Raw genomic sequence first — 23,516 nt, 5'->3', positions numbered from 1 at the left:
CTTTTAAGAGTCTGGCAAATCAGCAGCATGGTCTGCCGCAGGTAAATCCACCCAAGCATCTTCACACCTATGATGAGCCCGGCGCTTCCAGTGCCGGGACCAAGGCTTTTGATGAGCCTGGTGCCACCGGCGCCAGGACAAGGTCCAAAAGGTCCCTGTGGGGACCGGCTGGTGCCTAGGATCAGGGTTAGGGGCCTGCTTCCAAGGACGTTGGGCTGATCCTGGCTCCTTGGAAGCAGTGATCATGACAGTATCCCCCCTCAAGGCCCCTCCTAAGTGTGTCTTCTCCGGGGGCTTTGGCTTGTCGGGGTGATTCAGATGGAATCTCTTGACCAGACGAGGTGCGTGGACGTGTTCTGAGGGTTCCCAAGACCTTTCCTGGGGACCGTATCCTTACCAATCAACCAGATAATATAATTTAGACCTGGAAATTATGGAGTCTAGGATGTTCTTCACTTCAAATTCGAGTTCTCCGTCTACCAAAACGGGTTCCGGGAGTTCAGTCAATCGGGTTTCTGGTTGTACTGGTTTTAATAAGGAGACATGGAATACTGGATGTATTTTCATATGCGTAGGTAATTCCAATTTGGCAGCCACCGGATTAATTATGGCAGATATGAGGTAAGGCCCAAGGTACCTCGGGATGAAAGTGCGGGGTCCTTTTAAAGGCAGGTGCTTTGTGGATAACCAGACTTGATCTCCTACAGCGTAGTGAGGGGCCTCTTTACGGTGCCGATCGGCTGCCTTTTTGAATTGAGCTTTAGCTCTTTGCAGATGGGCAGTGGCTTCCTTAAAAGCACAGGTGATCTCCGAATGTAAGTGATCCACAGCAGGTGCTTCAATTTCTTGGGGAGGATCCAGGTTGGAGGTTCTAGGATGGTGTCCATATAACAAGAAAAAAGGAGTCTTCCCGGTTCCAGAATGAGTCGAATTGTTGTACGCGTATTCAGCGATCCAAAGAATGTCCTTCCAGGGGTTTTCTGTTTGTTGGAGCATGCAGCGTAGATGTTGTTCTAGTGTCTGGTTTGTCCTTTCGGTTTGTCCGTCAGTTTGGGGATGGTGACTGGTCGAAAGTCTTACATCAACTTGGGCTAGACGACAGCAACTGCGCCAGAAGTGGGAGATGAATTGACTTCCCCTATCGGAGACTAAAACCGAAGGAAAACCGTGTAAGCGAACGATGTTTGCCAAGAATTCCCGGGCCAATACTGAGGCTGAAGGCAGACCCTTCAAGGGTATGAAGTGAGCCATTTTCGAGAATAGATCCACGACTACTAAGATAGTAGTATATCCCAAGCATGGAGGTAAGTCAGTGATAAAATCCATGGACAGGGTATGCCATGGACAGGGAGGGATGTCAAGTGGCTTTAATAGGCCGGCTGGTCTTTGCTTTTGACTTTTATTCTGGGCACACACACCGCAGGAGATTACAAAGTCTCTAATATCCTTTTTCCACGATGGCCACCAGAAATGTCTTTTAATCTTTTCCATGGTTTTGGTAATGCCAGGGTGCCCCTCCATTAGAGAATCATGATAACCGGAGATTACTTGTTTTTGTAGTTTCTCACAGGGCAAGTGCAATCGTCCTCGGAAATATGGTAGGTCTTGATCTACTGAGAAATCTTTTCCCTTTAATTGCCAGTCCTGCAAATCGGTCGGAGTTAGGAGCGATTTCACCGTGGTCTTGATGTCTTCAAAAGATTGAGTGCTGACCAAACCCAAAATCCTTTGTTCTGGGATTATGGGTATTGGATCTGGATTGATCAAATGTTCATCTACTCCCATCCGGGAGAGGGCATCCGCTTTTCCGTTCTTACTGCCTGGTCGATAAGTAATTATAAAGTCAAATTCTGCTAGAAACAGAGCCCAACGAAGTTGTCTGGAAGACTGAGCTTTGGCTGTCTTTAGGTATTGTAAATTGCGGTGGTCAGTCATTACGGTGACTGTGTGTCTGGCTCCTAGAAGATAATGCCGCCAGGCTTTAAAGGCCGATCTGATGGCCAAAAGTTCCTTGTCTGTAATTGAATAGTTGATCTCAGGAGGCGAAAACTTGCGGGACCAAAAAGCAACCGGATGTAGTTGGTTTGTGACCGAATCTCTTTGTGATAACACTGCACCCATAGCAAGACTAGAAGCATCCGTTTCCATGATGTAAGGTAGTTCTGGGCGAGGGTGTTTTAAAACAGGTGCAGAAATGAATTTAGCTTTTAAGTCTTGAAAAGCTTGTTCCACTTCAGAAGACCACTCAAAACGTTTGTTCTTTTTTAACAGAGCGGTGATGGGCTGGACTATCCGGGAAAATTCAGGAATGAATCTGCGGTAAAAGTTAGCGAATCCTAACCTGCTTTGAACTCCTTTTACAGAGGTTGGTGATGGCCACTTGATAATTGCATCAACTTTCTTTGAATCCATATGGACTCCGTTAGGTGACAGTATGAATCCCAGGAACTCGACTTCCGTTGCGTTGAAGACGCATTTCTCAAGCTTAGCAAAAAGACTATGTTGACGCAATCTCTCGAGAACCTCTTTAACATGTCTCTGATGTTCTTCTTCAGATGATGAATAGACGAGGATGTCGTCAATGTAGACAACAACACATACGTCAATGAGTTCTCTGAGGACATCGTTCATAAAATATTGGAAAGCAGCAGGAGCATTACACAGTCCAAAGGGCATCACTTGATATTCGAATAGCCCGTACTTGGTGCGGAAGGCCGTTTTCCATTCATCGCCCTCTTTGATCCGTACCAAGTGGTAGGCTCCTCTGAGATCCAGCTTTGTGTATATACAGGCATCTTTGACTTGGTCCAGGAGTTCAGGGATCAAAGGTAACGGGTATCTGTTTTTAACAGTGATCTGATTCAGGCCGCGGTAATCTATGCAAGTCCTAAGGTCTCCTTCCTTTTTCGGAACGAAGAACAAAGCCGATGAAGCTGGAGATTTTGAAGGACGGATAAACCCGTTAGCTAGGTATTGGTCCAGGTACTGTCTGAGGTGAATGTTCTCTGGCTCGGTGAGGGCATAGATCCTGCTGCAAGGAGGGGTTGTTCCAGGTATCAGATCTATTTGACAGTCGTAAGACCTATGAGGAGGTAGGGTGTTAGCTTGATCCTTCTGGAAGACGTCTTGGAACTCCTGGTATTCGGGAGGCAATTTGAGAATCTCCTCAGAAGAGATCGTCGCCAGTGAAACATCAGGTCGAGGATAACAAGTGTTAGAACACTCTGGAAACTGAACCGTCTTTGCTCGCCAATCAATCTGAGGGTTGTGCTTCTCTAGCCAAGGGATTCCCAGAATGTTCTGGAACTGAGGGGCCTTGATTACATCGAACACTATTCTCTCCCAGTGTCAATTATGACTCAACAGCGTCACTTCTTGGGTGGCATGCGTTACTGGTCCGGAGGCTATCTCCGTGCCATCCACAGTAGTGATGACGTCTTTTACTGCCTTAGGGACAAGGGGTAGATTCATCCTTGATACCATTTCACGGTCCACATAGTTACCGATTGCTCCGCTGTCAATGTAAGCTTCAATTGCATGCAAACGATCCGGACGTTCAGGACTAATGAGGACCATGGGTATCACGAAATGCGAGGTCACGGGACAGATCTTAACGCTCGGCAAGAGGACCTCTACTCTTGTCGGGCGAGGTTGTTTCCCTGCTCAGAACTTGTGGTACAGGTATCAGCGGCTCCTACAGTCTTCTTAGCTGGTTTCACGGGACAGTCCCGAAGAAAGTGTCCTGAATTACCGCAATAGAGGCATAATTGCAGCTGCCTTCTTCTTTCCCGCTCTTTCTGGGTTAAAGGTCCTCTCATGCCCCGTATTTGCATGGGTTCCACAGTGTCAGCTCCCTTATTCGAGGTCTGTGGTTTGGAAAACACTCGGGTATCAAATCTGGAACGATCTGCCTTCCTGTTCTGTAGTCTATGGTCTAGTTGGACAACCAAGTCAATATAGTCTGAACTAGGGGTGTACCGAATAGCAAATGTACTATCCGGCCGAATACCGAATAGTTGCCGAACTATTCGGCCGGTACCGAATAATCAGCCGAATAGTGGTTTACTACTGGAAATGTGTCAAGATATGCATACAAGCCAAAACTGTTGCTTTGCCAATGCTTGTTTTAACATGACTTCAGTGAAGGACATGCTTATAAATAGAGCATAGATGTAACTAAGCTTTAGAAGTGGAGGGCCTTGAAGGAGACATTATGGGCATTGCTGGTGGTAGAAAGGGGGGGGGGGAGGGAGAGAGTGCTGCTTTCAGTGCTCTGCCAGCCCCCCTTGTTTAGCTGCACACTTGCCCCTTACATTTACCCCCCCCCTTCACTGCTCCTTGTACTTAGCTGAACTGAATGTTCCAAGGCTACAGAGATCCGTCCCTTACCACACCCATGACTTTTCTCAATAGGCAGCCAGGAAGGGACAGTTAACACCCAACTAGTCTGCACCCTCACAGAGAAGCCCAGCACTGCTTGCAGCCTTGAAGCCCAGCAGTGCTTGCAGCCTTGAAGCCCAGCAGTGCTTGCAGCCTTCCTTCCATTTGATCTACTGACAGACATTCTCTCTCTGTGGGACTCCCTCCTTTCATCCATCTTACACCTCCTCTTTGCACAATAAACAGCCCTCCCTCCACGTGTTGTTGCTGATAAGGTTTACCACTGCTTCAATACAAACACCTCAGTCTGACACTGGAACCCATCATTAAATAATTACGAAGTGACTGGGCTCAGCACGGGCTCTGACGAAAACGCCATGATTTGCATCTTACTGACCACCCACTATGAGCCCCCATTGCTCGCATTCCAGGGTGTCACAGACAGCAGAAGCTTTGGGGATTGACGCCCAGACTGCATAAAAGTGGCTGCTCTCCACATATTTTGCCTTTCTTCCGGGAGGGGGATGGGGCAGGCCTGGTAACGACTTGATTGCATTTTTTGCAGCATGTTCTTTCTCCTGCTCTGCTTCAATACAAACAGCCTCAGTCTGACACTGGAACCCATCATTAAATAATTACGAAGTGACTGGGCTCAGCACGGGCTCTCAGGAAATCGCCATGATTTGCATCTTACTGACCACCCACTACGAGCCCCCATTGCTCGCATTCCAGGGTGTCACAGACAGCAGAAGCTTTGGGGATTCACGCCCAGAGTGCATAAAAGTGGCTGCTCTCCACATATTTGGCCTTTCTTCCGGGAGGGGGATGGGGCAGGCCTGGTAACGACTTGATTGCATTTTTTGCAGCATGTTCTTTCTCCTGCTCTGCTTCAATACAAACAGCCTCAGTCTGACACTGGAACCCATCATTAAATAATTACGAAGTGACTGGGCTCAGCACGGGCTCTCAGGAAATCGCCATGATTTGCATCTTACTGACCACCCACTACGAGCCCCCATTGCTCGCATTCCAGGGTGTCACAGACAGCAGAAGCTTTGGGGATTCACGCCCAAACTGCATAAAAGTGGCTGCTCTCCACATATTTTGCCTTTCTTCCGGGAGGGGGATGGGGCAGGCCTGGTAACGACTTGATTGCATTTTTTGCAGCATGTTCTTTCTCCCGCTCTGCTTCAATACAAACAGCCTCAGTCTGACACTGGAACCCATCATTAAATAATTACGAAGTGACTGGGCTCAGCACGGGCTCTCAGGAAATCGCCATGATTTGCATCTTACTGACCACCCACTACGAGCCCCCATTGCTCGCATTCCAGGGTGCCACAAACAGCAGAAGCTTTGGGGATTCACGCCCAGACTGCATAACAGTCGCTTCTCTCCACATATTTTGCCTTTCTTCTGGGAGGGGGATGGGGATGGGGCAGGCCTGGTAACGACTTGTTTGCAGTTTTTGCAGCATGTTCTTTCTCCCGCTCACCTTCTAGCAGTGACAGCCCATCCTCATGACTGGAATGCCTCACATGCTTTATACAAAACGTTCACATACCTGTCTGTTTGCCCGGGGGCAATGTGGCTGGTGCAGGGGCATGTGAGTGAGTCACCTTGAGGGAGTAGCGAGCCGAGACAATGCTGTCTGTCTTCCTCTGATCTCCTGGACACGGGCTGCAGCTCTTAGGAGCACTGTGAGAGCGCCGCCATGGCTTTGTGTATCCCTGTGTTCCAAGGACTCATGGCTCAGACGGTCGTAGTGCTAAAAGGGCTCTCTGTAAAGCGCTCACCTGCTTCCTGTCGCAACTTCAGGGGGCTAACGTGGACCTCAGAGGCAGCTGGGCAGTGGTTATCCCATAACAAGAGGGCATGATTGCCGGGACTAGAAACAGCAACCACGTTAGGAGTGAGCCGTGACTGCCACCTACTGGTCAAAGGGCGCTGTTGCAAGCATTCCCACGGCGAAGAAGAGTAAACCGGCAATGAACCTGCAATTAAAATATTTGAATACTAGGGGTGTACGGTAACTTCGGCTTCGAGTGGGAGTTCAATTAGTTATTCTGCCGAAGCCGAATACTTAATTTTCAGCCGGAATTCGGCCGAATACCTACTCGAAGCCGAATTTCGGTACACCCCTAGTCTGAACATTCTTGTGGAGGATTCACAACCTGCGCTAGCACATCCTTGAGCACTCCATGCAGGCCTCTGTAGAAAAGCGTTATTCTCTTGTCCTTGGGCCATTGTGTTTCCACTATGAGTCTATTGAAAGAGGCTATATAAGCCAAGAGGTCTTGGTTACCCTGTCGTAATGAGAGAAGTTCATTGTCCGAGGCCTGCCCTTGTGCATGTCTTGCGAACAGTTTCTCCATGCTGGACTGGAAGGCTTGAAAATCGTGTAAAACCGGATCATCCTGGGTGACTAAAGGGATCGACCAATCTGCAGCACTGCCACTGAGATAAGAAAGCACGAAAGCTACCTTAGCCTGGTCCGTTGGGAATGCAGCTGGTCGACATAAGAAATGCAGGCGGCACTGGTTGATGAACATTGCAAATTTCTTTGGATCACCAGCAAAGCGTTCGGGCGGAGCCAAGGGCACATTACCGGGCAGATTGATTTGCACTGGATTTGAAGCTGATGCAGAAGGATAACTCCCTCCTGGAACGGGCAAAGGTGTCTGTCCTGCCTGAGTTTGTAACAACTGCCTAGCAAGGTCCTCTGTTCGCTCCTTAGAAATTATCAGTTCTCTTCTTAGAGAGCTCGTTTCCTGGCGGGCTGCATGTACTTCTGCTCTTAATTCCCCAAGCAACTGGGCTAGTTGATCGGTATCTGAAGTTTCCATTGCGCCTGGGTAGGAGTTTAGTGGTGGGCTTCGCGTTCTGTAACGCTCACCTGATTCCCACGGAGGCGCGGGTCTTGGCAGGAAGGTGTCCGTAACACGAAACGTGATGTGCAGGATTCGGTTGGCTTCTGGGGTCGAACCTCTCCGCACTGTGTGTCGAACTCGAAGGGTTAGGTTTCTGCAGATGAAATAATATGGGGATTAAAGGTCTGGGTTGTTGAATGTCCCTATCTCTCTCCTCCCATCTTGTCTGTTGAACCCCCCTCCCAGGTCAACTTGCTCACCTTAGATAGGTGAATGCTGGGCTCTCCATCTGCGTCTAGTGCAGGGTGCCGTTGCCAGTTCCTTCACTGGTGAAACGTTAGCCTCTTGACTTCAGAGGATGAGTACCGTCGTTGTCTGCACGACCGGTAAGTTTCTGGACAATTTAGTCTGTAAGTATGGCAAGCGCTCTTACTGTCTCTTTCTTTGTCTTTGCAGGCGACGATGCAGAAAGAAGAAATCCGGAAATCGTCACGTGCCGGTGAGTGTAACACTGCTGTTGTTTATGCAGGTGAAGATGCAGCGTGAAGAATCCGGAATGCACGGCGTGCCGGTAAGTAAAATAATGCTGTTTGTCTTTGTGCAGATGCAGCGTGAAGAATCCGGAATGCACGGCGTGCCGGTAAGTAAAATAATGCTGTTTGTCTTTGCAGGCGAAGGTGCAGCGTGAGACACGGCCGCTGCCGATGGATCAGGTAAGCAAACCCTGCGTGTGAAAGTTCGTTCTGCTAACCTGTTGTTTCTGATCTTTTGCAGGTGCTGATGTTGCTCGGGTACCGGAATGGTGAGTATAATTCTTGCAGGTTCAGGATCTAAAGAAGAAAAGCTGGAGCAGACTCGGTGAGCGTTCTGCTGCAGATGCAGAATAACGTGAAGCACGTTTCATCAATCGGGTGTGGTTTAAATAACCTTGGAGTGATGAGGCGTCTCCTTCCACGGCCCGCCTAGGTAAGAAAAGAGTTCCTGCTTCCAGAAGAGTTCCAGTGGAGTGGAGCTGCCCCACCCAGGTAAGAAAAGTAGTCCCAATTCACCGAGGACTTTTAAGAGTCTGGCAAGTCAGCAGCATGGTCTGCCGCAGGTAAGTCCACCCAAGCATCTTCACACCTATGATGAGCCCGGCGCTTCCAGTGCCGGGACCAAGGCTTTTGATGAGCCTGGTGCCACCGGTGCCAGGACAAGGTCCAAAAGGTCCCTGTGGGGACCGGCTGGTGCCTAGGATCAGGGTTAGGGGCCTGCCTCCAAGGACGTTGGGCTGATCCTGGCTCCTTGGAAGCAGTGATCATGACAGCCACCGCCCAGCTGTCTATTTCACCTGTCAAAAATGGAACAAAAGAATGAGCAGAAAAGGCCAAATGATAGGCCCGAAAATTCGGTACCCCTAGACCACCTAAATGGACTGGAAGCTGCAACTTCCAAAGACTAAGTCTTGGTGGCTTTTTGTCCCACAAAAAATTTTGAACTAGGCGGTTCAAATCCTTCCAGTAGCAGCTCTTAATTTTCAAAGGAAGCATGCTAGACACAAAGTTGATTTTGGGTGTTGTATTCATTTTCAGGGCATTGACTTTACCCCATAAAGAGAGATTAAGCAAAGACCACCTTTCTAGATCTTATTTACATTCACAAATAACCACAGACATGTTCTCATCTACCATCCTGGAAAGAGGATACGTCAGCTATACCCCCAAATAACGCAAGCGTTCCCCACACCACGTAAACCCCTGTCCCGTAACCAGGGTTTTATCACATCCATTCGTTAGAGGCAACACTTCAGACTTCAAACGGTTAATCTTGTAGCCTGAGCAATCATGAAAATCCGACAACAGCCTCATCAAACTGGGCAAGGACACCTGTAAATTCTCCAGAACCAATAGAAGGTCGTCCGCATAAAGCCAAGCCTTTTGTACCATACCCCACCAACCCACTCCGTGCAAATCGGGTTCATGTTTGATGCAAACAGCAAGAGGCTCAATTGCCAGAATGAACAACAGAGGAAAGAAAGGACAACCTTGACGTGTGCCGCGTTCCAAACCAAAGGGTTCTGAAATCACTCCATTAGTCTTAACGGCAGCAGTCGGTCTGGAATATAGAAGAGCAACACAAGAGATGAACTCCTCACCCAGATTCATCCTCCTCAGTACAGAATACAAGTAATCCCAACTAACCCTGTCGAACGCTTTTTCAGCATCAAGCGAAAGGACAGCAGCATCACGGTCTGTCCTATCCGCCATTTCCATAGTAAGTAATAACCTCCTGATGTTACTAGAGGTACGCCTATTTTTCATGAAACCAGATTGTTCCTCGCCAATCAAAGTAGGCAAGAATTGCACCAGGCGCATAGCAAGGACCTTGGCAAGAATCTTATTATCTGTATTGATTAGGCTGATCGGACGATAACTGGCCGGGAGATTACAATCTTTATCCTTTTTCAGAAAGACCGAAATAGACGCATGGTTAGTACTTTTAGGCAGCGTCCCGGTCTGCTTGCTAGAAACAAACACATCTCTCAAGAGCTCCAAGGCTGAGTTTGGAAGAATCCTAAAAAACTCACAAGGGAGGCCATCAGGGCCCAGGGATTTGCCAACATTCAGCGCAGATATCGCCCCTTTGATCTCATTCACCGTTATCACATCACCAAGTAGATCACGATCGTTATCCAAAACCTTCGGCATCTGCAAATTACAAAAGAAGTCCTCACCCCTACCAGTAATACCAGCCTCATTGCTATACAGATTCTCATAGAAGTCACGAAATATCAAGTTAATTTTAATCGGATCAAATGTAATCCTACCATCCTTGTCAACCATAGATGCAAATGCAGACTCCGAAATCCTTTTCTTCAACCGGTATGCCAACCATCTGTCACAACGTTCCCCCTTCGCAAAATAGAACAAGCCACGTTCAGCCCTCATCGTCAAAAAGTCTTCCATTTCTTTTTTAAGTTTCTTCAAAGTTGCCAAATGAACAGAGTTAGTCGGATCAAGCATCAGATCCCGCGAGATCCCACTAATACGTAGATCCAGATCACGCCTCTTATTCTCCTCCTTTTTCTGTTTACCACATGACAGCCCTAAACATACGCCCTGCATACAGCATTTAAAGGCTTCCCACGTATTCTCCACACCGATCTCTTCCGAGCGATTCTCCAAAACAAAGTAATTCGCCTCCGAAACAATCCGTTCTAAAATGTCATCATCTAACAGGATAGATGTGTTCATCTTCCATGAGAAACTTCTTTTACACTGAAATTTAAGTCTCAAATGCATCTCAACGGGGGCATGATCACTCAATAAAATATTACCAATATCACTTGAGACGACACTTTCCGACACATTCCCACCAGAAAAAATCATATCCAATCTAGAGAACACACCATGCGCACTAGAAAAGAAGCTGTATTGTCGTTTGTCCAGGTTCTCCAAACGCCACGTATCTTTCAAATCATGTTCCTCCAAGAGTGAATGAAGCGATTGATGATGATAATCACAACGTAACACACAGCTGACTTGACTTCTATCCAGATCAGGATCAACTACCGTATTGAAGTCTCCCCCAAGCAGAATATTAGGGTTATTCAAATCTAAAAGGGTTTGTGCCACCATTCTAAAGAAGGAGCCGTCATCCACTGTAGGAGCATACACATTGCAGAGGGTTACCAACTCCCCCTGAATCTCAACCAGCAATGCAATCATTCTGCCATCCCTATCCGCACATTCCTTCAAAATTTTAACAGGCAGTTTCTTACGAAACGAAATGGCTACACCCTTTGACCTTGACGAAAAGGAAGATCCATAAGCTGATCCCACCCACTCCCTTTCCAACCTAGAAATCTCATCCTCCAAAATATGAGTCTCCTGTAAAAAACAGATGTCAGCATGCATGTCCTGTAACATGTGAAAAACTTTCTTCTTTAGCATATTATTGACCCCATTCACATTCCAAGAGACAACAAACAGGTCATTAGTGGTCCCACCTGTGCAAGAAGTCATTCTAACCTGAAAGTCTGGAACATCCAGGGCAAAAATAAAATAAAAAGGAAATGAAAAGAAACTAGAAAAAAAAAATAAACATGAAAATGAACCAAAAACAAAAAATAACAAACCGAAGACGAGGAAGGTTCTAGTCGGCCAAGTCAGCCGAAGGCAGAAGAAGAAGGCAGAAGGAATGAGAATGGGACAGGGAGAGTCTGTTGGGTGTAAAGGGGGAAGGGGAAAAACGCAGAGGGCCTTGGAAAGGCAGGACCAAAGGGACTCCTCCTCTCCGTTGTATCCGAGGGGATAGCTCAGGGCAATGTGTTTGTCTTGGAAGCAAGACAACACATTGCAACACAGGTTTGAATCCCAGTCCCACGCTTAGAAACTCATAAGAGAACAATTATAATGATATCTGACATGTCTTGAAGACCGAAGCACCTCCAACTGGTAAGAACACTGCTATCCAGTGTCAGTCGGTGGGATATGGGACCCTGAAAGCCTGCAACTAGACAGCACTTGCGTACCTAACTCCTGTACTGCAGTAAGGAACTGTGAAGGAGTGACATCGCTTTTTGTGGACATTGACAGCACCTGGGCACAACTGGAAGGACATCGAAGACCAGATAGGCTGGGAAAACCTACCCAGGACCCAAAACCTACCCAGGACCCAAAAAGAAGACCATCCTGATCTGGTTGCAGATGACCTCATTTAATTTTGAATGGACCTATCCAGTATATTGTTAGGCGCAATAAACCCCATACACAACTGAGAAATATGGATTTGGCATATTTCTTGGTCGTTGTTGCTTTGTGACAACATACACAATTTGGGATATTTAAATCCAAAAGAAGCAACTATGTGAAGGAGGGCAAAGCAGGGCATCAACTATCTTGAGTGCATTGCATCAAAGGAGGGACCCTCATTTTTGATGAGCAATTTTTTGATCTAGTGCAGCTTCCCAAGTTGTTAACATGATGACATATTGCCTTGCAATGCACTGATGGTGAGTCTGGAGATGAAAAGGAGAGATGCTGGGGGGCGGTGCGGGGGGGGAACACAAAGGTGGGAACTTAAGGGCAATGGAGAAATGGGTTGGAGGAAAGAATATAATTAGTCTTAGCTTGAGCTTACAAGAGATTTACTGGACATGTTTATTATACTCATGTATGTGGTCCTATATGATGTATTGCACAAACAACCCAACATCCTTCAGCCTTAAACAGAAACAAGCTCCAGTGATTCAACAGACTGATAATACGTGAACATTTCCTGAAAGGTTCCATGTGTTAAAATTGTGGCAAAAAATGCAGTTTACACAAAAAATCGTGGCAAAATTTAAGGGGAGCGGCGGACACCCCCGCTCCCCTTAAATGGTATAATGGGGTACACATGTACCGGGTCAAATCACAGCAGTTTTTCCGCGATGTTTGTGCAGACTATTTTGCCGCAATGTTATTACTGCATACCTCCTGAAAGCCATATAGATGCTCCCATATTTCCAGATGAAAGGCTGAGTAATGTGACAAATTCTACGGTCTGACCAGTGAGGTGGTTGGCGAGATAGCCAAAGAGGCCGAGTGCTGCCCCTCCTGATGCTACGCCCAGCAACGGCAGCCTGCAAGGGATCGCCACATGGTGCCGGACTATTGAACACTCTGAGAAACCAGTTGCCCCTTCTAGGAATTCTATGTGTAAAGAATATACTTGATGAATTGTAGTTGTCATCCCATGTGTTAAACACAACACGCTGCAGTTTAGGACACACAGTGCATGGGATGTCTGTGCATCACAGGTGCCCCGCATTCCCACAAATACAACTAAAACATTTATAAACATTGCAGGCCACCAATCACAGCCCAGGGTACATCATGATCAACAGATCCAGACACTTAAGGGAAGCCTGTCCCAGAGGGAGGGATCACAGCGCTGTACATACTATGGTAGGCAGAAGGGGCGCATGGGTTTTTGGAAATGGAGAAAGTGCACATTTGAAAACAGGGAGGTAGAAGCGAGAGCAGTGATCACGAGGTTGGAGGTGGGAGGAACGAAGAGAAGAAAGTGAACATCAGAAGGATTTGGAGGAATGAGGCGGTAGGGGGGAAGTGGAACATGAGATCCCTAAAGAGGAGGGTGAAAGTAACATTAAAGTAGAAAGGGGTGGCATAGAGAAGAGGAAACATCATCAGATGAGGTGATCCAAGGAGAGAATGTGCATCAGGGGAGAGAGGCATGTGCAAAGTCTAGGAGAGAGTCTGGGGCGGGGGGAGGAACAGGAATGTGGCCGAGCATTGAGGACGTGCAGGAGAATAACTATCCTGGGACTGAATCTAGTTTTGGGCTAAATTACCAAGAGATCTTGTGTGTATCTGAAGAACTTAATTTTTCCGGAAAGTCTTGTTTCCTTTCTCTCGCGAAGGAGAGAGTAAGATATAAAAAGAGAGAGAGAGAAACAGAGAGAGAGAGAGAGAGAGAATAAACTATGGGTGGAACAACCTAATCATGCGCTCTGAGGCCCATGGGCCTATGGCGCGGCGGTACACAAATGAAATAATAATAATAATAATAATAAAAGAAGCCATTCTGTCTTTTTCTTAGGTTTCTTTACCACCCACTCTGTTCATATTGTTCCAGCATTGGATTGAAGCAATAATAAGGTACTGTGAAACACTTGTACATTTGCCTGGACTGGATTGTTCCAGGTCTTCATTGCGACACTCTGCATCTCAGGATATCTGAGCTATCAAAGCCACAAGCAATGAGGTCTCTTACATTCCATGCTCTATGCAAAGGAGCCAGTCTTTCATACACGATCAGGGTTACCAGGAATTTGGAAATTCCAATAGTGCCTTACTATTTACCTTACAAAATGGAGACACCCATGGTTGTTTTCAAAGCCTTAGTAATGTACTGTATACCTCTCCCCAACACATAGAAAAAGAGAGCCTGCTGCCATCTCTTGCCGTAATCATGTACATTATAAGGCAAACACACAATAATGGTGAAAGGTGGCAGAGCCTGTAAAGAGCTCCTCAGCTCGGGTTTCCATCATGATGTACTTAGTAATACATTGTTTATTTCTAAGTAGTGAGAGGGCACCTACCAGTGGCCGTAGTCCATGTGCTGCCTGATCAGCGTGTGCGGCTGCACTGTCCCGTAGGTGTCTACCTCTGGCATGTTCATGTCATCAATGAAGTAGATTAGCTTCTTGGTACCAGGGGGGCCGTAATTGCGACCCGACTTCTTCTCCAGCGGCTTCTCCAGGATAGCTGTTTAACAAACAGAAGTAAAAGAAATGAAACATTCCTAATCAGCTGTTCTGTTGAGATTCGAAGACTTCAGGTGTGTAGGGAGTACAGAAAATAACATGCAGACAGACAAAGAACACGTGTGCTTGGAAACCTGTTCATGAATACGCCAAGCCAATGTATCCCAGATAAAGACTCATTGGAATCACTTTGCCACTCTAGGAGGGTATCAATGTGCTGTACAGAAGAAGGTCAAACAGGAGCAGAAGAGTAGGAGTTATAGGTTCAATCTAGATTCTATAAGGGGGATGAAATAATCTTGTCTGGGCTTAACGTGGGTCTAATTCTGCTGACCACCTTTTACTTATGTTCCCACCCCTTTTTACCCACACTTCTTAGCTTTGTAAAGATGAAGTTAATTGCATCGGGTAATGTTCTTTCTCATGGATATGATATTCCTCCCACTTTTCATCATACATTCTTTTATGTATATATATAACTTGCATGAAAAATGACTGCCTCATGCACATTCCCCTGCCCTCGCCTCACTTTCTAGACCCCTACCCTATGCGCACTTTCTAGACCCCTAGCCTAGCCGCACATTCTAGACCCCTACCCAAGCCACACTTTCTAGACCCCTACCCTAGCCGCACTTTCTAGACCCCTGCCCTAGCCTCACTTTCTAGACCCCTGCCCTAGCGTCACTTTCTAGACCCCTGCCCTAGCCTCACTTTCTAGACCCCTGCCCTAGCCGCACTTTCTGAACCTCTACCCTAACTGCACTTTGTAGACCCCTACCCTAGCCTCACTTTCTAGACCCCTGCCCTAGCCTCACTTTCTAGACCCCCCGCCATAGCCTCTCTTTCTAGACACCTGCTCTAGCTTCACTTTCTAGACCCCTGCCCTAGCCTCACATTCTAGACCCCTAGCCCAGCCGCACTTTCTAGACCCCTACCTTAGCCGCACTTTCTAGACCCCTGCCCTAGCCTCACTTTCTAGACCGCTGCCCTAGCCTCACTTTCTAGACCCCTGCCCTAGCCTCGCTTTCTAGACCCCTGCCCTAGCCTCACTTTCTAGACCGCTGCCCTAGCCTCACTTTCTGAACCCCTACCCTAGCTGCACTTTCTAGACCCCTACCCTAGCCTCACTTTCTAGACCCCTGCCCTAGCCTCACTTTCTAGACCCCCCGCCATAGTCTCTCTTTCTAGACACCTGCTCTAGCTTCACTTTCTAGACCCCTGCCCTACCCTCACATTCTAGACCTCTGTCCTAGCCTCACTTTCTAGACCCCTAGCACTAGCCTCACTTTCTAGACCCCTAGCCCTAGCCTCATTTTCTAGACCCCTAGCCTTAGCCTCACTTTCTAGACCGCTTAGGCTCAGATCGCTCCCCTATTAACAGGTGCATTTCTCTGATGTATTCATTTAGACGTCACATGCAACGCTATTTACGCGCTTAGTAAATCAGTAAATTTCCATGATCGACACCCACTGGCTCAGGTCCTATACCAGCGGAGAAAAGAGGGATGCATGAACTAGGCAGCAAATGCACCTGCTCTGCAGTGGCACTGCCACGATTTGGTCATCTGTCAAGAACAAGAGCAAGGTAGTGTTGTGCTATTCTAAGGGCATATATGAACGTGATGCTGCATCCAAGACATTGGGCCTCATTACACGGTAGGCGGTGGACCAAGGTGCTGTTAGCACCTTGGTCCATGCCGGTAAATTACCGGCACCGCCTTGGAGGAAAGGGGAATTACCGCCCTACTCCAAGGTTGGTGGGGCGGTAATTCCCCCTTCCACCATTGCCCTTCCCCATTCCCATTTTTGCCCCATAGGGCATAATGGGAATGGGGAAGGTGCTAATTACGGCACCGCAAATTTGCGGTGCCGTAATTAGCACCAAGGTCCCTTTGCGGGTTGGGTTTTAACGCCTGCAAAAAGCAGGCGTTAAATTCCCCAACTCGCAAAGGGACCTCGTAGTACGGCGGTAAGGGTTAACGGTCACCGTTACCATTAACGGTGACCGTTAACCCTTACCGCCGTCCGTGTAATGAGGCCCATTGCCCTTTGTGACCAATGGCTACATTTCTGGAGAGCTAAAAGATACCAGGGATCCCCTCTTTCCGCTACCCTTTTTAGTTGTGGCAATTAGGGGGCACTAAAGAAGCACCAATAAGCCAAAACTATTGCACTAGTGTACAGCTAGAAGAGAGAGGACATGTCAGGAGGGACACATGAATTGTGGGAGTTGTTTGGTCATTTACCTGCCAATTGTCATTCTAATCACTATGTCCATTACCACCCACTACCTGTCCCATGCGGCCCAAAACACATCCTTCTGGCATCTGTGTATGCCTGCTGCATCAACCAGTAAATTGAAACGTTGGCTGGCTAGTGTTATTTTCTAATCAATCTGCTGATGTGAATGGCTTAATTGCAGTGCACGAATGGTGTAATACAAAGTTTTCACAAAGTGTGCCTTCCGCCACTTTATGTATACCTGTTCCTTGCACAGAGGCCATGTTAACAACAAGCACTGACAAAGCCAACAGTTTCGGCTTGTGTACAGCTATTAGAAAAATATTTGCCAGACCTGGATAAAAAACACCCAGATGCACCCACCATTTTTCAGCTGTTGGCATTTTATTGCCAGCTGCTACTATGATTGCAGTGCTGGCAAATGCCTATCACAAATCTACAAAAAATCAAAACTGTTGGTTTTGCCAGTGCTTATTTATTTGCTTTGGCACCCCTGGTCAAGATGATCCAGACCCATGTATCAGAGGTGAGTCAGGAGACTAGAGGAGTCTGAAGTCATCGCCTTTATGCCCAATGTTCCCCTCCTTCTTGATTCTCCTATCGATTTGCTCCGGACTGCACTGGAACGAATTCAGAAGTACAGCAACCTATCAGTGCTAACACTTAATTTGACCAAGATGGAGGCAATGCCCATCTCTCAGATGAATAACTGAGATATCAGGTGGATGGGTGACATTTTCAAAAACTTGAGTGCGCATATGGAACTGGATGGAGACATGGTAAAGCGTACTAATATGAACACAGTTAACAACAGTGTTAATGATGTTGGTGACTGCTGGTCTGCTTCAAACTTTACGATCTGTGGCAAGGTACACGTGGTGAAAATGAATGTTTCACCCAAGTACATTCAGCTCAATTCCTTATGGAGAACAAGCACCATGACAAAATAGGCTAGAATCTGCAGAGATGTCCTTTGAGGGCTTCACAATTCAGGCACACTGTATAAAAACATCCTCTATTTTGGGAAGGTATCCTGCATAGAGACCATTCCAGCACCATGCTAAATTGGCGTATGTGGTCGTCTTCAATAATTAAACTAGTTGACCATGCATCAGAGGCAGGTGGGACTCTTGGACTGTGTTTTTCTCAGCTTCAAATAAAAGCTTCAAAATTACAGCACTGACTATGATACTGGTGAATGCCCATTTGAGGACAAAGATTTAATTTAAGGACTATCCTCCTCTAACGGCAACCATGGTGCCCATACCAGGGCCTGCTTCCTCAATGTACACATTATTGGAGAAGGAGTAATCTCATCTAGACTGCAAATCTATGGTGTGATATTTCCGAGAAGAATGGATGGAGATGTTATCATGTACAAAATCCTCCAACTTCAGCAAGAAGACCTGCCCAAGGTTTCATGTGTAGCCCTCAACAGGTCTAAGAAAACATTGAAAACATATTATTGTTGGAGATGCGGAGCACTACAAGGGAACCCATCTCTCATGTTTTGGGTTTGAGGTCGGTCACAAACATTTGGGGCCGATTCCTTCGATAGATGAAACTGGCTCCGGAGGCAGGGTGCAACAGCAATTAGCCCAAGCTGTTGGCTTTGCCACAGCGTTTTGGTTTCTGCTCATCTCCCTAAGGGAAGGTTTATATACCCAGATCTGGGTGCCTTGCTTGCTACACCTATGAAATCAAGCTGCACCTCACTGAATTGGTCCAACAAGGCCCTACCTTAAAATGACAAGGCTAAGATGGAAATCATGGACCAGTTTCAGATCTTCTCCTGAGTACATGCCAGTGGCGTCTGAGCTAAATAGAATGCATCTTTATCTCTCTGGAAGGCTAGCCTGCCCTGCCAGAATTTATCATGATCCAAACTGATAAGTACTGAATTGATAGGTTACCAGACATTTGGTCGAAAAAAATTGGTCGACCAGACAAATGGTCGAACCAATTTGGTCGAAAACCAAATGGTCGAATTTTTTTTTTTTTATTTTAACCCTTTTTATTTTTTGGGGGGGGTCCCCCCCCAACCCTCTTTTTTTCTATAAAAACCCCTTTTTTTACAAAACGAAAACCCGAAAAATAAATATATAAATAAAAAAAAAATTCGACCATTTGGTTTGCGTCGACCAAATTGCAGTCGACCAGTTTTTTTTCGACCAAATGACTGGACACCGAATTGATATCCTCGTACTGTTTGAGCAGCTTAACAGAGTTTGCATTCATCTTGTGTTTTCTGGGTAAAGTTTGGAAAGTGTGATGTAAATCCTGGGTGCTGAGTGTTTAGTCAGTGTCAGAAATGGAAACTATTCACTTTCGGTCCACTCCAGTGATAGGGGCGGGTGGGTGGTGGCAGGATTGGGGGAATGTTCCCAGCCCCCAATAAACATTTGCCTTTCAGAAAATTAATCATGAACACCTGGAAAAACACAAGAGAAGAGTGTTTCATTTAATGTTGTGGGCAAAGTATAAAATGTACATCTTTTAAAACTAAAGAACAGTATTTAAATATTTCCTAAAGAGTGCAATCATAGGTGGATATTACATTTGGACAAGGGACAAATGCCCATTCCCACCCCTGCTCTGCCGCTCTCTGCTCAAAGATGAACAGGCAGGTCTGCCCAGTGAGGAAGTGATTAGAGATGGGAAAAGGTAACTGGCATTGACCATTGTGTGGCATTTTTCTCTTAAAATTATACAAAGTGTGATTGTTGGTGGATTAGAAATTAAGAGGATACAGAACAAGCTGTGTGAAACAATTACCTTGTCATGCATTTCATTTCACTTTATACCTGTACGAGCTTTTTGCAAGTTCTCATTAATTTCTAAGGTGATTTGGGGCACTAGAATTCTTGGGACACTGCGCTTGTTCAGATGAATTTCAGGTCTCCCTGCTGCGTGTGCAAGGGTTTGCTTGGGACAGTGCCCTGTTGTCCCTGGGCTGGGTTTGTGAAATGTTGGGTGTCAAACCCAAGGCACCTGCGCTGGGTGAAAACATTGGTTTTGAGAGTGCGATCTCTACACCAGAATGAGACCAGTAATGGTTGTTTTTGTTCAACCAAACCTGTTTGGAAGGTTGCTTCAATGAGCAGAAGAGTTGGGTATCCGTGACACAGAGTCAAGTGTCTTAGTAGTCCAAGATCTGGAGCCACTGGTTGTGGCAGATTTCAAAGTCCTAGATTACGTACAGAAGAGTCTTGTTGGACTTCATCCATCGACCGGGTGGCTTGCAATTTCATTAATTTCTATGCTGGAGCTTGTAGACTTCATTTTAGAGGAAACAAAGCTACAATCATTGGGAGTCATTTTCCAAGTCAAGCTGAGTGGCAAAAAGTGGCACTATTAGCACTTATCGACACTTTCCATGCGCTGCAGGATTTTGTATGATTTGATAGGTGAAGTTGGAGAGCAGATCAGACTTAACTAGTTCCCCTACTCGTATATGTCCCCCTGACAAATTCGATTGGTTTTCCACCAGCATGTATTTTTATGTTGGTAGAAAACCAATGGATTCCTATGTAATCCGCCTGACTTTTACACCATGGTAAAAGCAAGCCGATTCCAAGGGAATCCATTGTGGGTGGATCCCACAATTGCTAATGGTTGGAGGGATTTGCACTTTTACAGACACGTAGTGGAAAAGTGAAAAAGCAAATGCAATATTTGCCCGTGTCTTTTCTGTTTACTTTTTCTCTTTAATTTAAAATTGCATGCAAAGGTTCTTTTGCAAAAGAATTCCAACAGGAGTGGTCCCCTCTTTTCAATTTAGGATTTAAAACAAAATGACCTACTTACACTTATTTCTACAATAGTGTATACATTGTCAGGTTGGTTTATCGTGTCAGTTGAGTAAAAGTAATCTGTAAACAAAAACGGTATTATTGTAGATATTCAAAACCAAACTTAACACACATTTGTACCAACTTGAGCTTGTAAGATGCGTAGTAAAGTATATCAATTTCTGGCTAGGCTCAAATTCTGGCTTTACCACTAAACCAAATTGTGTGATCCTGGGCAAATAATGTAATCTCTGTGTGCCTTTCCTGACAAAATCTGGCACCCCTAAAAGGGATTCAGTTTCTTCAATACAAATCATAAAATACAATACTATACATTATTCTTTGAAAATATCAGGCCACATTTATTGAACAAAATTGTGAAATTCAATAGGGCGTCCTCACTTATTTCCCCAATAAATCCACCTCCCAGGTGGCATTGGAAAGGCCATCGCTCTTGGATCCTGAACCTGGGAGTGGATATACAAGGGAAGATCACCTGAGTGTAGGAGACTTGGGGAGTGGGAATGAGGCACCCTTCGGTGAGACACAGTATCCCCCATTTCCCTTTTCTAATGAATCCAACATCCCCAAGTTCATTGTAGGTTATTTCCATTCCGTTCCCTATCTACCACAGAAATCATTCCCCATTAAATGCCAGTCAGGTACTGGGACGAGGAAGAGACACCCTAGAGCCATACCGCCTCTCTTGTTGAATTCTAAATGACACAAATACCACTTAGGTACTGTAACAAGGAGGCCACCATTAACACAGAAGACAGATTGGACGAAGGAACATGAGCAGTCTAGTTGTTGGACTCATTATCATGTAACCGCTTTAAATCAGGCTCAGCTGAGTAGAACAGGCAGAGGCACGGAAAGAAGCATGGAGAAGAGCGTGAAGGAGAGTTCCAGGGCAGAAGTTGTTGCGGTAAGAAGGCACCTTCCAGAGATGCTGGGAGGTATAGGCATTGTGAGCCAGTGCAGCGGGCGAGAGGGACTCATTGGCAGTCAGAAGCAGAGCTGGGAAAACAGTGCAGCACGAAGCGAAGGTACCGGAAGCGTTGGAGAGACTCCAGAACGCTCACAGGTGCAGGACCGCTGACTGCAGGTCACCGAAGCTCTGAAGGAATCAGCAGGAAGCGAGGAAGATTCTGTACGCCTGAGGGCCACCAGTGCGTGAAGACCACAAGTGGAGGCGGTTCTCTGGAAAGTTGTGGAATGCAGACTGTGTGAAGGCTGGTGAGTACGTCTGGATCAAAAGCGAACATGGTCGTTGAGCGGTTTAGTCCAAGAGACATTTAAATTTGAATACTGAAATTGAATATAAAGAAACCAATCTGAAAAGTGATGAATCTATTGAAAACCCGTAAAAGCGAACATTGGCAAGAGCCAAAGAAAAAGTGTGCAAATAAGCAAGCATTGCCAAGAGTTGAAAAAGCAAGCATTACCAATGAGTGAAAAATAGTGGTGGGAAAGAACTATAACCATAACAAAGCCTGCATGCAAGAGAAACCTGGCTGAAGGGCACCAGGTGCTTTGATCAAGAAACCTGAAATACAGGATAGGTTTCCTGGTAGGAGAGTGTACTGGGAATCTTATGGTGGCTTGTGCAAAAGAACAGTAGCTGGGTTTCCTAGAAGGAAAGTTTACTGGGAAGCCTATGTTGTGTTTGCAATTGAAAGCTACTTAAGTGAATGATGAGCACATGAGTAATAATGTTTGATTGTTTAATAATAAAGCTTCAAAAGCACTTGGAAGGATACTAAGTCAAGCCTTGCAGTGATGCTGGAACTGTGGCAAGATACCTATTAAACAGATCCACGTAAGGTGTGTTGGTTGTGTGACATGTAATGGGTGGCCTGTGTGGTCTGATAACTGCACCTAGAATGAATACACCCACCTAAAGAAAGCCAATTTGTGTAGGAAAACTTGTGTGAACTAAGATTGATGAACTGAACATTAGAACTTGGTGAAAAGTAGCCAAACCTGAAGAGCTGGGAAATGTCTCAAGGAATTGTGTTATTTTGCAACATTGAGTATCCTAAGGAATTGTGTTATTTTTGAACATTGGAAGACTTGAAAGCTTGGGGAAGGGATCCCCTTGTTTTGAACGTAAATTATTTGAACCTTGGGGAAGGGAAATTCCGTTTCCATTTAAGAGCTTGACAAGGATTCTCATTTGATGCTGACACCCCTACACATTGTATGCAAATAGATGTGAGGGCAAGGAAAGATTTTGGACACAGACATTTGTTTTGGACTTCCTGACAAAGACTATCATTAGCTTTTTTAGATATGGATCTTTTGGCTTAGCATAGGGCAAGTTAGGCCCATCTCCAACCCCTTTTTTAGTTAATAAAAGTGTGTATCTCAACATTCTATTGAGTTGTCTATGTCTACTTCATAATGCCTTCACAAAGGACAATTGTGCATTATAATCAGTATGTAAACGGTATGTACCAGACAATAAGGTATAGGGGCATAGCAAGGCCTCTCCTCCCTGCCACGCCCCACCAGGAGTGATACCAGACAGCCAGAAACCCCTCAACCTGCACTGTCTAGCTCTTGGCCCTCCTCCCTCTGCTCTGGTTCTCTCTCCTGCACGCTAACACTCCTTTGTGCCCTCAACTCAATTAAAATGTGCTTAAACAATAAATGCACCAAACTAAATGTTATGCTTCAAAATGTCATTTTATCAGAAACAAAATGTCATATTCCTTGCTTCAGTATTCTAGGGAGGGGGGTGGTCTGACTATCCCAACAAGATGAGGAGACTGCAAGCACCTCTGCAGGGGCCGGCTGGGAGTAGCTACAGTGTTCAGGGAGGAATTGATGGCCCTCATCCAAGATTCTCCCCTGCCAGGTCAAGAAACACATGATGGGGGTAGGTGGGAGCGGAGGTAAAGGTGAATGGTGGTCATGGTTAGCTGACGGGAGGCGACTGTGAGATGGGGGGTCAAAGGTGAAGGAGAAGTACCT

At 46.1% G+C, this 23,516-nt stretch overlaps 1 protein-coding gene across 2 annotated transcripts in view; it reads right to left on the bottom strand.

Moving 5' to 3' along the window:
* The window catches only part of DNAH9 (dynein axonemal heavy chain 9), a 1,527,051-nt gene that overhangs the window by 877,923 nt on the left and 625,612 nt on the right, over nucleotides 1-23,516 (bottom strand). For both annotated transcript variants that reach the window (XM_069654516.1, XM_069654515.1), the window contains exon 39: nucleotides 14,341-14,506. In XM_069654516.1, coding sequence (XP_069510617.1) covers nucleotides 14,341-14,506 — 166 coding nt within the window. The remainder of the gene's footprint in view (nucleotides 1-14,340; nucleotides 14,507-23,516) is intronic.

The sequence above is a fragment of the Ambystoma mexicanum genome, chromosome 3q (assembly GCF_040938575.1).
Source record: "Ambystoma mexicanum isolate Mex_15411 chromosome 3q, UKY_AmexF1_1, whole genome shotgun sequence".
Lineage (NCBI taxonomy): Eukaryota > Metazoa > Chordata > Amphibia > Caudata > Ambystomatidae > Ambystoma > Ambystoma mexicanum.
This window is presented reverse-complemented; position numbering and strand designations above follow the sequence as displayed.